Source organism: Cricetulus griseus, chromosome 4 (assembly GCF_003668045.3).
Source record: "Cricetulus griseus strain 17A/GY chromosome 4, alternate assembly CriGri-PICRH-1.0, whole genome shotgun sequence".
NCBI classification, from domain to species: Eukaryota; Metazoa; Chordata; class Mammalia; order Rodentia; family Cricetidae; genus Cricetulus; species Cricetulus griseus.
In genome coordinates, this window is record NC_048597.1 from 121,964,117 (window position 1) to 121,980,183 (window position 16,067).

The 16,067-nt window shown below is 43.5% G+C and overlaps 1 protein-coding gene across 1 annotated transcript; it reads left to right on the forward strand.

The window, feature by feature from the left end:
* The first annotated feature begins 3,954 nt into the window (after window positions 1-3,954).
* Window positions 3,955-13,205, forward strand: Mmp8 (matrix metallopeptidase 8). The gene is made up of 10 exons (XM_035443436.1): window positions 3,955-4,065; window positions 5,518-5,759; window positions 6,189-6,337; window positions 6,417-6,542; window positions 7,965-8,126; window positions 10,097-10,214; window positions 10,731-10,864; window positions 11,408-11,561; window positions 12,400-12,503; window positions 12,647-13,205. Exons 1-10 carry the CDS (start codon window positions 3,955-3,957, stop codon window positions 12,754-12,756), a joined length of 1,410 nt encoding a protein of 469 aa, XP_035299327.1. The 3' UTR covers window positions 12,757-13,205.
* The last annotated feature ends 2,862 nt before the right edge of the window (window positions 13,206-16,067 follow it).

Genomic DNA, 16,067 nt, shown 5'->3' on the forward strand with positions numbered 1-16,067 from the left:
CTTAGATGATTTCATAGAATAGCTGTTGAGTGTCTGTTAATGAAACTTAAGCAGTAATCTTAAGGACTGAATTTGGACCAGATGCAAGGTGGGCAGGCTGCACCCCAAGCTCAGCTGAACATGCAGAGGGAAGCATTGTTCTGAAGCTATGAAAGATGCATTTTTTAAATTAAACTAAGGGCAGAAGGGCAATGATGCTTAAATGGTGTGTACCTGTTATGGTCCCCACCATGCAAGAGATATTGCCCACTTCTCCATGGATGTCTCTCATTTAATTTGCAAAGCAAAATCTAGATGTGTGCTTTGTTCCTAATGGATTGCCTTACAAATCCTGACAAGCCTTGTTTCCCACTGAGAAATAGGAAGGATTATCAACAATGTGTGTCTGCTTATCACTGTACTAAATGACAGCCTCAAAAGAAAACACAGAACAACCTTGAGTAGCCTCTCTATAAAGGTCTGGGTGTCTGCAGCTAGTACCGAAAGAAAAACACAATGTGTCTACATACTTTCTACCCAGTTCTACAGAAACAGTCTTATAATTCTATACCTAACTGGGACCTCTGGGAGAGAACCATTGTTGCCAAGGCTGGCAAAAAAAATAAAATAAAATAAGATTTTCCAAGAGACAGAGAGAGAGAGAGAGAGAGAGAGAGAGAGAGAGACAGAGACAGAGACAGAGACAGAGACAGAGACAGAGAGAGAGACTGACTATTTCTGTCTCATTTCTGCCCAAGACAGTTTATGGAAACTAGTTCCCCAAGATAGGTGACAGAAACTCCACTTTTCTCCCACCTTTCATCTTGGAGCTGGCCACAGAGAAGTTCTCTTGTTAGACCTTCTCATTCCTGAGAAGTCCTGCTCCATAATCCATAGGCTTGTGCTACACGTTGTAGTTGTACTTTCTCTCCGGGACCACCAGCCCACAAATAACAACACAGAGACCTCTTGTTAATTATGAAAGTTTGGCCTTCAGCTTAGGCTGTTTCCAGCTAGCTAACTTAATTAACCCATTTTGTTTTTGTTTTTGTTTTGTTTTGTTTTTCGAGACAGAGTTTCTCTGTGTTGCTTTGAGGTTGTCCTGGAACTGGCTCTGTAGACCAGGCTGGCCTCGAACTCACAGAGATCCATCTGCCTCTGCCTCCCGAGTGTGGGATTAAAGGCATGATCCACCAACACCCTAATTAACCCATTTTTAAACCTATGTTCTGCCATATGGCTTTTTTACCTCTCCATAATTCTGTACGTCTGACTTCGCCCACATCTCTCTGGCTTCTCCCCGCTTCTCATCATCCCAGCGTTCTCTCTCTCCCCAGAAAGCCCACCTATTCTCTCCTGCCTAGCTATTGCTCACTCAGCTCTTTATTAAACCAACCACAGTGACACATCTTCACACAGCACAAACAAATATTCTGCAACAACACATTGGGGACAAGAGGAGTCTAGATAGACAAGGTTTGCTGAATTTCCCCCCGCACAATTTATTAGCAATTCTGCCTATGCAACTAAGTCTCTATCAAAAAGGAGAAGATGGCCAGGCAATGGTGGGGCACACCTTTAATCACAGCACTCGGGAGACAGAGGCAGGCGGATCTAGTTGGAGGCCAGCCTGGTCTCCAGAGCGAGTTCCAGGACAGCCAGAGCTACACAGAGAAGCCCTGTCTTGATGAAAGAAAGAAAGAAAGAAAGAAAGAAAGAAAGAAAGAAAGGAAGGAAGGAAGGAAGGAAGGAAGGAAGGAAGGAAGGAAGGAAGGAAGGAAGGAAGGAGAGAGACAGAGACAGAGACAGAGACAGAGACAGAGACAGAGACAGAGAGAGCAGGTGCCTGAGTAAGCATAAGGCATAAGGAAGCCGTGTGCCTTCTTCTACTCCTCTCTCTGTGTGTCCCTTCATCTGTAACCTTTGTAATATCCTTCATGACAATCCAACAAAGGAGAAAAAGGTGGCAAGGGGATTAAAAATGGAAGGAGAAAGGAGGATAGGAGGGGGAGGGGTACAGAGAAGAGAACATAAGAGAAATGAGGGGAAATGAAGGGGGGGTAATTATATTCCTTGTGGCCAGCAGGGGTCGCCCAATAGCCAGAAAACAAATAAAATGCAGGGACTGGGTTGGCCTGGCCTCTGAATAGAAATGGGGGAGGAGGGGATGGAGGGGACGCTGAGACAAGATGTGGATGGGGGCCTGGTAGGAGAGGAAGGAGGGGAAACAGAGGTGAGGTGAAGACACTCAGGTAATGACACCCTTACTTCAGTCCAACTCTGAAACTGTGCCATGTGTAGTGGGATAAGGAAAACAATGGAGTCCATTTGGACTGGAGTAGAAGACACACAAGGCCGAAGGCTTCCTTTGAGCTCAGGCTTCCAAGTGGGGCCTCTGGTCCTCCTTTGCCATCTTCCTCACAGACTGAAAATATTACTGCATGCTTATGTTCTAGACACCTCTGTAAAATATATTTTAAATCCACTTTAAAGTTCAGTTTAGGAGCTGAGAAGGTTACATAATCTGTGAAGTACTTCTTGTCTTGTGAAGATGAAGACATGGGTTAGATCCCAGAACCCAGATGTGGAGGCCAGGGGGCAGAGAGAATGGTGAGGTGCCCTGTGTAGCCTGTCTGGAAGTCTCCACTGACCCTCCTATCGCTCTGGGGGATATTTAGACATCTATGTCATTGTCTCCCTTGTCCTCTCATCCATGAATCTAGGCAAGTTTTCTGCTTGATTTGAGATGGCAGGTACTGGTGGTCCAGCCTGGAATTCAAATTTGGGCTTGATGAACCAGAGACTGGCGTAGGATGGGCTCTCTCTCTCTCTCTCTCTCTCTCTCTCTCTCTCTCTCTCTCTCTCTCTCTCTCTCAGTACCCTTGGGGTTGAGTCCTCCACAAACTGAGCATGTGGTTCTCATGTGTCTTCCATCCTCTGCTTCTCCTCCAAATGACAACAATAGCTGTGCAAGAGAAGTCAGGGAATTTAGGTGGCATGAACATGTGTGAAACAGTGTAAATATTCAACAAATGTTAGTTTGCATCATAAATATCCCAATCTTTGTCCTTTCTTTGAAAAAAAACAAACCTCCTTATAGATAGTGAATGTTTTAGTACATTATGGCAAAGCCCTGCCCTACAGAAACCACTGTTTATGTATGTGTGCATTAAATGTACATATTGTTAGGTGTGCCTGTGTGCCCATGCACATATGTATGGAGGACAGATGACAGCCTTGTGCACCATTCCTTCAATGCTGTCATGTGACTTTTGTTTGTTTTGTGCCAACTAGCCTGGAACTTACCAAGTAGACTAGGCTGGCTGGCCAACTACCCATAGAAACTCCCCACCCCAACATACACACACACACACACACACACACACACACACACACACACACACACCACCCAGTATTGGGATTGCACTCATGTACTGCTACACCCAACGTTTTACCTGCATGCTGAGTCAAATCCAGGTCCTCGCGCTTGTGTGGCAAGCACTGCACTAACTGAGCCGTATCTAGATGATGCTTGTGGTCCCCACACAGACTACTTTATGACACATACTCACAGGCATCAGTGGTAGATTAGGGACAGGGGGCTTACAGGTGTAAAATTTGTTCCAATGATGATCTGTGAATATTAACTAGTACAGCCTCCACATCATACACACAAGAGAACGGAACTGCATCCGCCAGTCTCCTGCTCCTAACAGCTTGCCGTAGCAACCCATACTCTTTTCTCCTGTTGAAGGACCACGCCACTCTTAGGTTCCAAATCACGTTCGAGCATTGCAGAACTGTCTGAGTCTGGTTAACTATGTTGCTTCACTCTGCTGAGGCAGCAGTTGCTCAAGGTGCAGCTTTATAAGGGACCAGACTAGAGCAGTGATTGGCAAGGGATGCTGGGAGCTTCAGGGCACTTGTTAGACAGGGCAGAGGAAGGCAGGAGAGGTTGTCTTGGAAAGAAAGGTCATGCTTTGTCTGAAGATGCTTCCGTTTCTGTTCTTACTCCACATACAGCTTGCCAAGGCCTTTCCGGTACCCCCTGAAAACCTGGAAGAGGAAAATGTAAAAACTGTTGAGGTAAACGAACTCTCATTTGTGGGTGATTTGCTGATGGCTACAGAATTCAGAGAATGGCTTCCCCTTCTTGATCTAAAAAGCCAGACAGAGATTTTCTGGATGCCTTGTCAGAGGCTCAGCATAACCTTCTGGAACTTGGAGGACTCCAAGCTGACAAGGCGAGGCCCTGGGAAATCTAGATGTGAAAACAGCGGATACTTTGAAGGCCACTGCTGTGGGGCTGCTGCGGCTATGACCCTTTCAGAGAGAGTGTGTTTATTTATAAAATGAACTGAAGTTTTTACCTATGTTTTTCTTTCCCAGTAACCCTGTAATCCAGTTGTTATATGTTCTATAGGCCAATTCTAGACTGGTAAAGGCTTGCTAGTGTCCCCACACAGAAAAACAATGGTGATGGTAGACTTTGGGGAGCCCCTTTTGAGGGCCTTACCCTGCCTGGGGAGTGGAGGGAGGATGGTTAGGGGCAGGTAGGATGTTGGGGGGGAGGGGAGGGAGAGGGAGAAGGGATTGACATCTGAAGCAAGCTTGTTCCTAATTTGAACTAATAAAATAAAATTAAAATTAAAAAAACAATGGTGAGAGGGCCATCCAATTATGATCTGCCTACTGTTTCCTGTGTGGATATTTCTTTGCAGCCAAAAATTCTATCATGTGTAGAAGATGGACTAGAGATTGGGGTGGGTTATAAGGAATTAAAGTTAGCACACTGTATAGTGAGGCCAGTTGTTTTTGTTTGTTTGCTTGCTTTTGCTTTTGATTTTCATGCAAGGGAATGTGATCACAAATTTCTTGTGCATAATTTTCTTAGTGTTGAAATTTCTGGAAAGCGTCATTCTTGCTCTTTCTTTTCTTGGTATTTTTTGTGACTGGCACAGTAACCCTTAATTCATACTCAGAGTGTGTTAAGTTTATTCTATAGAAGTTCACCCTCAAAGCTCATCTCAATAACCTGTAACAGAAAGCTTCTTTTTCCCACGTCAGAGACAAAAGAAAGTGCTAGGATTTATTTAAACCTGTCAGATCCCAAAATGTGAGCTCTGCCTTCTGTCAGCTCATGTACCAGGTGGTCACACACATACAGCATGTAATATGTACACATAGGCTTCATACTTTACATTGTTTTTCAAAGTCAATCTAGAATTTCTCTATTTTAATTAAATGTATCTATTTATGTGTGGAAGGTATTGCATGCCACAACACACGTGTGGCAGAGAGAGTACAACTTGAAAGAGTCAGCTCTCACCCTCTACTGTGTGGGTGGTGAGCATCAGTCTTGTCTTGGCAGGCTTGGCAGTATGCACTTTTACCCACTGAGCCTCTACAGTTTCTGTTATTGTGCCTGTGTCTGTCAGGTCCTGTTTTGCACTATGTGGTGACTTAGACAGAACTGCAAAATGTCCAGAGCACTAAAGGCAATTTCACAGCAAAGACTCTTGTGTTTATTTTGATCAGAAATACCTACAAAAATTCTACCACTTACCAAGCAATCAATTTCGCTCTGCAAGGAGGAACAGCACAATGGTGACAGAGAAGCTTAAGGAAATGCAGCGCTTCTTTGGCTTGGCTGAGACAGGGAAGGCAGATGCAGCTACCCTGGAGATGATGAGAAAGCCTAGATGTGGAGTGCCTGACTCTGGTGATTTCATGCTAACCCCAGGAAGCCCCAAGTGGACACACACTAACCTGACCTACAGGTAACATTGCTGGAGTCCTCTGATTCATCCACCCAGCTGGTGATGAATGAGAGCCTGTGAAAGCTCAGGCATGTGTTGCAGCACTTGGGAACCCTGGAGATGAATGGACAAACACCCTTCCCTTGCAGAGTATGGATGAGTGTGGGTGGTGAGTGAGATGCCTGTGCAATGGGGAGTGAGAATGGGGCTGAGAAGGCAGAAGGCCCTGTGTCTTTCACCCACATAGCTTACTACATTGTCTTTCTAAAAAATCTAAAAAGACTATGTCGGCACAAGACCGCCTCTCTCTAAGTCACTCACCTTTAAGTCCAAAAGAGGCTTATAGAGTGCCAGAGAGAAAAAGCAGCTTAATCCAAAATGGAGTAACTGACTGTGTAGTTCAAAGGTGTTGCTCATAATAACAAGGCATTCTTGTTCTTTACTGTCAAGGATTATAAACTGTACCCCACAGTTGTCAAAGGCTGCAGTGAAAACAGCAATTGAGAAAGCCTTTCAAGTGTGGAGTGTGGCATCACCCCTGACCTTCACGGAGCTCTCAAAGGGAGAAGCAGACATCAACATTGCTTTTGTCCCAAGAGGTAGCTTCAAAGGATTTTGCTTTCCCTAGCTAACCTGAGACTACAGGCAGAGGCTTAACTGTAAGCCATCTCATTTCAGAGCATGGTGACAATTCTCCATTTGATGGACCCAATGGGATCCTCGCCCATGCCTTTCAGCCAGGTCAGGGGATTGGAGGAGATACCCATTTTGATTCAGAAGAAACATGGACTCAAGATTCCAGAAGTAAGTGGGTCATTCTCAGGTTCACATGTAGCTTCTAAATTCACCTTTCCCACATTAAAACCAAGATGTATTCACAAATACACACCCACTCACATTGCTATAATAGTTCAAACAAAAATCAATCATTTACATTTTTGTTACTTAAAGATAAATCAACTTAGACCTAAAAAAAAAAAAAAAATCAAGCCAGGCTGTGGTGGTACATGTCTTTAATACCAACACTTATTGGGGAAGAGGCAGGTGGATCTCTGAGTTCAAGGCCAGCCTGGTCTACTGAGCAAGTTCTAGGACAGCCAGAGCTACACAGAGAAGCCTTGTCTCAAAAAACAAAACAAAACAAAAAATCCGAAGCTAATTATTGACCTTATTTCCCGCACGGTGCCAAAGTCTATGTGTGTTACTGTCTCAGAATAAATGGAGCTAACTAACTGATGAACGAGAGAAGCCTGTCTTCTGGTGTTTAAGGCACTGGGAAGCCCAGGGTTGAGGTTCTTTTAATGCATCTTCACATGGTAGGAGGACAGGGGAGACAAAACTAATGAAGTTGAAGCCATCAGCCCTTCTCACAGCATCGTCACTCCAGACTCTTCCTATCAGGGTCACCTCTAGCATTGTTTCACTTTGTAACTAATGATCTCTGAAAGAAGCCTTCACAAGTCAGCAGGCAGTGAAGAGAACCTAGCATTGCAAACCACAGCCAAACCCTGCCTAGGACCTGGGTGTACACACAAGGCTGCGCTGAGGGAGGCTATGCTCAGTTACTCACACATCTGTGAGAGCTTTCACTCTCATGGCCAAGCTGAATAGTTGAGACAGGGGCTTCTTAGCTCCCCACCCCCCAAAAAAAAGGTTTGCTAACCATTGCTTTGGTTCTCTCTCTCTCTCTCTCTCTCTCTCTCTCTCTCTGTCTCTCTCTCTGTCTCTCTTTTCTTCCCTCCCTCCTCCTGCTCCCCCTCCCTCTCTAATAGTCTGAATTTAATGTTTGAAAAGGCCTGTTCTTCACATCTTTGGAAATGTTGAAATACAGGGTTCATTTGAAAAGTGAGCCTGTTCAAAGAGCAGCCACACTCTCTCTTTTAGTAATTTCACTTCTGTGGCCCCCTTTTCAGCAGTGTGTGTCTGTGCAACAAGACATCCTTTTCAGGAGCCTCCTCACACGAGGTCAAGGCTGCCTGAGTAAGGAGAAGAAATGAGAAGAAAGGCAGATCTCATCAGCTCTGAGATTTGTTAAGAAGCATATGGAGTCTACCTTGATGCCTCCCAATCACCTTTCTTTAGATACCTCAAGAGAAAAAGAAAAAGATGAACTTATGAAAGTGTCCTTTCTGGGCAGTTTCAGCCTCAAGGTCATATTCTTTGAGATCATATTTTCACGATCCATAGAGTCCATTAGAGCATTCACCATATTTTCTTGCATTTCAGATTACAACCTGTTTCTTGTGGCTGCTCATGAATTTGGCCATTCCTTAGGACTCTCTCACTCCTCTGATCCTGGTGCCTTGATGTATCCCAACTATGCTTACAGTGAGCCCAGCACCTACTCACTCCCTCAAGATGATATCAATGGCATTCAGACACTCTATGGTAAGTCATGTGGGCAACACAGCAGGACACAGCAGGACTTGGGAACCCACCCAACAGATCCAGCATCCAAGGATCTCTCCTTTGCAATCTCTGGACGCTACGCACAAGGGAAACTCAAATTGATCTCTGAAAGTCACCAGCAATGTAGTGTTGGCAAAAGAGGCTTTATTTGTACAAGCAAGGTATCACCACACTGAGCCTCTGATGTGATTTATCTGCAGCTTGGCTTTTAGTTATTAAACATCTATTACTGCCTTAAAGGGAAAGTTGGAGGACAGGTCTGTTGGCCTATATCTGTAATATTAGCACTCAGGCACCTGAGGCTGGAGAATCAGGAATTTGAGGCAAACTTGGACTACATGGTGAGACTTGGTCTCAAGGGGAAAAAATGGGGAAAAGGAAGAAGGGAGGGAAGGAAGGGAGGGAGGGAGGAGAGAGAGGGGATAGAGGGAAGAGAGAGGGGAGAAAGAGGGGAGGAAGGAAGAGAAAGGAAGGAAGGGAAAGGAGAGAGTTAAGACTTAGAAAATGTATAGAAGTACTTCTCCATAATTATCTCTAAATGGAAGGGAAATTTTCTTCCTCCATCTTTATGCTTTCCAATTTTATATATTATGAAAAAATGAGATTACCCCTTTTCATACAGCGTCTCTCCTCCCAGAATCATCTGTTGAAGAAATCCTCACATAGATCCTAAGTGGACATGTGTGTGAGACCTGTCAAGAATGTTTAGTGAAGTATGATTTGTGGTGGAGGAAGATGGAGGGCCCAGGGGGAGATCTAGCCCCTCCCTCTTGCCCCCTGCTCCCTGAGAGTATGGGAGGCAGTGGGATGGGGAGAAAGTGCTCTCTCCTCCTGTGGTGGGATCGCCCTATAATATCATGTCAGAGAATTTTTTCATCACTGCAGAATTTCTAAGAACAAGGAACTTTACTCAAATGCCCAAATCCCCCAACACATGCTAACAGTCACTTGCTTTGTTTGCCAATGTTTTCAATTCTCTTGGTGTTCTAGTGTTTCTTAGTGGAAAGTACAACCCCTTAATTCCACAATGAGAAAATTCAGTAGGATATAAATTATTGTGTGTTTATTTAATATTTTGAGACATTGTCTCACTCTGTGTCCAGACTAGTCTCAAACCTACAATCCTCCTGCCTCAGTATGCACAGTGCTAGGATCATAAAGCCTGTGATAATGTCTTAGGGTTTCTATTACTGTGAAGAGACACCATGATCATGATGACTCTTATCAAGGAAAAATATTTAATTGTGGTGGCTCGCTTATGGTTAGATGTTTAGTCCATTAATGTCATGGTGCAACATGGCGACATGTAAGCCGGTAAGGTGCTGGAAAAGTAGCCAAGTGTCCTACATCTTGACTTGCAGGCAACAGGAAGTGGTCTGTCTTATTGGGCATGGCTTGAGCATGTATGAGACCTCAGAGCTTGCCTCTACAGTGACACACTTCCTCCAATAAGTCTACATCTACTCCAACGAGGCCACACCTCCTAGTACTGCCACTCCCTTTGGGAGCCATTTTCTTACAAACCACTCCAGCTACCATGTCCAGCCAAGATGTAAATTTTTATACAAAAAAAAAAAACCTGAGATTCATTTTATAGGGTAAAATACTAATATGAGATCTATCCTTGTGTTTGGATTTTGGTGAGGAACAAGGAAGTGATTCTCAATGACAAAAAAAAGGCAGAAAGAGGAAAGGTAGGAGGGAGAAAGGTGGGTCAGAGTCTGAGGAAGTATAGATCTCACTCCAGTGACTTCCCAGTTTGCACAGGAGCCGTGTTACTCTTGATAACAGACCAAGCCTTTAAAAGCATCACATGTACAGACTTTGCTGTGTCTTGTGGAATTGCCTGGTGGCTTTTTCCTCATGAAAAGACACTCTACCTTCCTAAGCATTTGAAACACACTGAAAGTAGCACAGGCTCACACTAATTAAATGTCTTCATTTCCTAGGACCTTCAAACAGCCCTATCCAACCTACAGGGCCCAGCACACCCACAGCCTGTGACCCCCACCTGAGATTTGACGCTATTACCACACTCCGAGGGGAGATTTACTTCTTTAAAGACAAGTATAAAATTGAGCTGTCCTTCTTTGCATCTCTCTCTCTCTCTCTCTCTCTCTCTCTCTCTCTCTCTCTCTGAGACCTTAAAAGTAGGTTCTAATGAAACATGTCACACGGCTTTCCTTTTGACCCACCATATAGGCATCTCCTTGAAATTCTTAGTGTTCTCCGGGTATCATGAAACATCCAGAGGATGGGGAAACTAAAACATCCAAACATTTATGACATGGTTAGGCTCCTTCAGTATTAGACCTATTAAACACTGAGAGGCCCTATCCAAGTGAGATTTGTGAGGGTAGGAAGAGGGTACAATGCCATCTGCGGTTAAATAAGAGCATGCCCGTGACCTCCAAAATCTGTCAAGGGAACACCAGATGAACATCAATACCATAAATCATGCATGCATTATACATTTGTATACTGTGAAAACCATGCAAAGATCAGTTGTAGCCAAGCACCACAGAAAGTGACACTCTCTCCTTCTCCCTCCCCACCCTCACACTGGTTCTTATGCTCCTTTAGGTACTTCTGGAGGCGGCACCCTCAGCTTCGAGAAGTTGAACTCAATTTCATCTCTCTGTTCTGGCCATTCCTACCCAGTGGTCTTCAGGCTGCCTATGAGGATTTTGACAGAGACCTAGTTTACTTGTTCAAAGGTAACCTCCTACTATATCCTCCTCCTTCTGTTCTTCCTGAAAGGTGGGGCTCAACTTCTCTTTGTCTCACAGCACTTCCAGAGAGGACAATCCAGAAAGAGCATGCTGCTAGCCAGACCCTTTGTCAGGAGTCCAGGCTTAGACCCCATCATGGTCACAAACAACAGGCTGGACCCTCATTAGGTCTTAGTACTGTCATCAACAAATACAACTCATGAGACCATCTTCGGTGTTTCTCTGCCCTCATCCTAGATACTGCTTTTTAAGATGACTCGAGATTGTGATTTAGTTTCTATACCTAAGTCACACCAGGCAAGACATCTGGTTTGGGGGCCTTGAGTGGCAGGTTGAAATGTTTGCTATTTTACCACTTAAGAAAGGAACCATTGGGGCTGCCACTGCACTCAGGAGCTCCTCTTTGACACTCTCACTGTTCACAGACTAACTGCTCCATTTTCATTACTGTGAGGATCACAAAGTGCTACATATTATATTCTAAGGGGAAAAAAGCTTTGTTAAAGATGTTTCCTGAATTGTTGACAGGCAGACAGTACTGGGCTCTAAGGGGCTATGACATTCAGCGAGGTTACCCCAGGGATATTTCCAACTATGGATTTCCAAGCAGCGTCCAATCCATTGATGCAGCTGTTTCCTATAGCGGGAAGACATACTTCTTTGTAAACAACCAATGCTGGAGGTGAGATGAACGAGTTTTTCCATTAAAGTTGAAATCTGTATTTCTCTTCCCTGAGTACAAACCATCAACATGGACATGGAAGATATTCTGATCTACATGGTCTTTGATAGACTTCAGGAGGACATGATCTTAACACAAGATGATGTTGCTACAGACTGAATATTTATTTTTATCATATTAAGATGCCTACACAAATGTATTGAGGATTCTGTATCGTGAAAATCTCATGCCCTTGCAAAGTTTGAGGGTGGGACATAGAGAAAGAAGAAGGCTGATTCTTACTATGAGTTGAGTTCTGATGTTCTCAAATGAATGTTTTGAATGGCAGAATTTGGTGCACAAGAGGAAGTTATTAAAACAAGAAAGCAGAAAGGAAGGACGAGGATGAATGGGAGGGGCTAAAAGGGAGGACAATGGAGACATGAATACAAATGAACAATGGTGAATAAGTGTGAAAGGGTCATAATCAGGCCCATGATTTTGCATGCTAAGAAATATATTAATAAAACAATATGTACATTATATAATATGTATATAAATAGACAAGATTGTGTTTAATTTACCAAGTAAGTAAAATATTTAGAAAATATAAGCTCTAGTTTGGGGAAATAACCCCTAATTAGTGATCAGAATGCTATTTTAGAATCAGTGACTCCCATGTGTTTTACAAACAAAATTAGATAGAGAAGTTAAGCTTTCTTAAACTCAGCGAATAGGGCACAGTTAAGACTTAATGTAAAAATGTGTAAGCGAATACTTTACTTCATAATGTACAAAAATTGAAAGAAAACTGTCAGGTGTGTTGCTTCTAAATTGCATGATGCTTTGCTCTCATTAGATATGACAATAGAAGAGGATCCATGGACCCAGGTTATCCCAGAAGCATATCAAGTGCTTTCCCAGGAATAAACTTTAGAGTTGATGCAGTCTTTCTGCAGGATTGTAAGTAGGAAAAAAGTTAACAGAATTGTTCACATTTGTAAAATAGCACAGTTACACTTGTATACTGTTGGTCTACTTGGTGGGACACTCACTCAGATGCCTGAGATGTCTAAGCTAACTTGGCATTTGTCTCTTTCTTACAGCCTTCTTCCTCTTCTTCAGTGGACCACAATATTTTGCATTTAATCTTGTCACTCACAGAGTCACTAGAAATGCAAGAAGCAATTTATGGCTTAACTGTCCATTGAGGTGAAGTAAAGTCAAATGTCCTTGTCTCTAATCTATGAATACAAAAGGGAAGCTCAGTCCGCATATTCATCCTGTGTGTCCTGCTTATACTTTCCTCAGGCGTGGCTAACTCTGCAGTGGTCCTGGAAGAATTGGTATTTGTAATCTCCCTTTCTCGGCTGATTCCTTCTGCACACCCCGTGCCTGGCTAGTGAACACAAAGAGACAGCAAGCTGCTCAGTCAGCTTAACCCAAGCTGTTTCATTATCTGCCCTTCTGCCTTCTGCCTCCTAAACCTCCCATTTTACTACTTGCTTATCGGACTCCCAGTATTCCTAAATCTCTTCAAAATCTAGCAATGGATTTTGATTACACACAGGATTATAAACAACATAGAGATTACCCCCCACTCCCAGTCTTTACCAGAAAAAAAAAGTGCTGTTATTTCCTCCCTTGTGAGAATATATTTTTCGAGTTGAGTCATGCCAAGATAAATAAATAAATAAATAAATAAATAAATAAATAAATAAATAAATAAAACCACATTGAAATCTTAACCCCAGATGTTTATCTGATCCTGGAGTCTTTGCAGATAGAATTGTGTGTAAGGGACAAGATGGCTTTATAGAGTTAAGAGTGAGCCCTGAGCCCACATGTGTGCCCTTCTAGAAAAGGTGGAGGGTGCACATATAGCGCAGAGGTAAAGCATTTGCCTAACATGTTTGGTTCTGAGGGGGTTGGAGGAGAACCACCAAAGGCAGAGCCACACATTGGAAGAGACCAAGCAAAGAGAACCAGAGACAGGAGTGGTACATCTGTGAGGCTGTTTGCCAGTACTTCCCCAGCCAACGCCAGGCGGGAAGGGGCCAAGTATGATCATTGCCTTCAGCAAGCAGATCCTGGTACTGAGACACTTACTGATTTGGGGGTTCTGGCTTCTGTGAAAAAAAATTATTTTTCTAGTCTACCGAATATGTGTTTCTTTGTTAGAGAAGCCCTGGAAAGCCAACACAGTGCATCAGTACTTAAGACCACTGGGGTGTGTTGCTAAGTGGTAGAGCATGCAAGAGGTCCTAGGTTCAATTCCTGGTAGCAGGATTAAAAACACAACAATAACAGAAATGAAAATGCCACCATGAAGATCAGGTGCATTGACATGTCAGTTAAGAAAAGAAATCAACAGAGAAGGTCCAGTCACACCCTGCTGAGGACGCTGAGGTGGATTCTCAGTACAGTAACAGAAGGACAGGCCCACTTCCTCCCCGCTTTTTCTCTGCTCTCTCCTTTAAGAAGCCAAACCAGAAAGAGCAGAAAACACATAAGCTGTCTGTTCTTCCATCAATCACAGTCTGTGTCAGGTGCCCATCAGCTGCCTCCTCCACTGTGAACCACAGTGCCAGATGCCCTGTTTCTGAATCTGCCTGACATGACAGGTCTTAAAGATATGAAAACAAGAACATGTTTCCTGACACCTGCTACTTCTGTGGGCTGGTCTTGACAGATTGCTGACCAAAACATCATTTTTACATTTTGCGATATGAACTCAGTTCCTGCTCTTTTATTATCTGTATTTCAGAGTCACAGGCATTTTCTAGCTGTCACATTTTTGTGAGCACAAGAGAAACAAGGAGCTAAGCTTAGATTTTACATTATGAGATCCCTCTGCATTTATTTTGAATTTATTCAAAAGCAAACCCTAAGTGAAGACTTTGGTGCAATTATTTTGGGAGCGTGGCATGATTTCAGGACTAAAGGGGGAGCAGCCTGTGGATGAGGGGGGAAAGGAGGGAAAGCAGATAGAGTACAGCATGTGTCGTGACGATTTCTACTGTGAGCATCTGGCGCTTGATTCCCCCAGGACCTACTGAGAATCCCACAGAATACTTCATACTGGAGGCAGAATAATACTTCGCCATTTCCCAGCCCTGACAGGGAGAGGATTATTTCTGGGAGTGTTTAATTCCTAAACTTCTATGCTGTATTTCAAACTGATGTGGCAACTCTGTCATCCCATGAGCAGAAAGACTCATAGTTTGTCACAAGAAGGTGAGTTGTGCAAAGCGGAGGTGTGCAAAGGGGAAGTGTTTCAGGGAAGACATCAAAGATGTCTTCTGAGAATTTGCTGCTAGGAGACAGTGATGGCAAGAAACTGGAGGAGTCTGTTCTGAGAAACTTAGCAGTCTGAGAAAAGCAGAGCTACAGATGCTGGCCCTGGAAGCCTTGGCTGCCCTGACTGACATCCTCCACTTCTTTTGCGATCCAGTGTCAGTGATACCATTGCATACAGCTAAGACTTTACAGCCTCCCCTACAGATAGGTGTGGCATGTACCTAATTCTTACCCAAAATGTGCAAGCTAAATATTGTGTGTAATTTCTTAAAGGACATTAAGAGCTGCCTTCCTTCCTTCCGTATGGTGCGCTGCCTGCAATGTAGGTGTAGTGGCTCAGTCTTGAGAAACCACTCAGACCCAGGTGACACAGAGTCATCCTAGAAGCCACAGACTATCAAATCTAGGTTGTCCTTACATGAGGAAAACATAAATAAATTTGAGTATTATTAACCATCTACTGTTGTGAATTTTTTTGCTGTGTTCAGCTAAATCCCACTCTATTCGATACATGGCAGGCCTGAGACACAGCCACCTCCTTCAAGAAAGCTTTCCAACTCCCCAGTCCATCCTCGAATATAACAGCATCCAGAAGACTTTCTTTCCCCACAGTCCAAACATATTGTACATCACAGAGTCACCAAACATTTGAAGAAAGTTTGCAATGTGAAATATGGAGACCAAACAAGAAAGTTTGAGAAATGAGAGACAGTCCTGTTAAAAAAAAAAAAAGTCAAAATAAAGAATGTTTAACATCACTACCATAAAAAGACGTATTACAGAAAACATCCAAATACAAACCATAATACATAAAAATAAATAGCAGGTGGATCTAGACAGTACTCCTTACAATTAATAACACAGAGCCAAGCAGATGCTCAGTGGGGAGCATTTGCTGGACACATGGAAGAGATAAGCTAGGATCTCCAGAACTCATGTAGAAGCCGGAACGTAGCACGATGCTGTAGTTTGCTTAATCTAATTCCTAAATCAATTGTCTTTGCACATCAAATACTGTTAGAACCCAGCCCCCATGAGGTCTCTAAGAGTTGTTTTCCAGCATAACCACAAGTACCTCCTGTTTTCCTGACCTCACCCCACTGGGATCAATATCCTGTTGTGAACCCTTTGACCTGGGGTTTTTGTAAGTTTGTATCTCCACAATAAAGGTGGGAGACATTCTCTCAGAAAAGGACCAGGAGTCTTGTTGTTCATCCAAATCTCCAG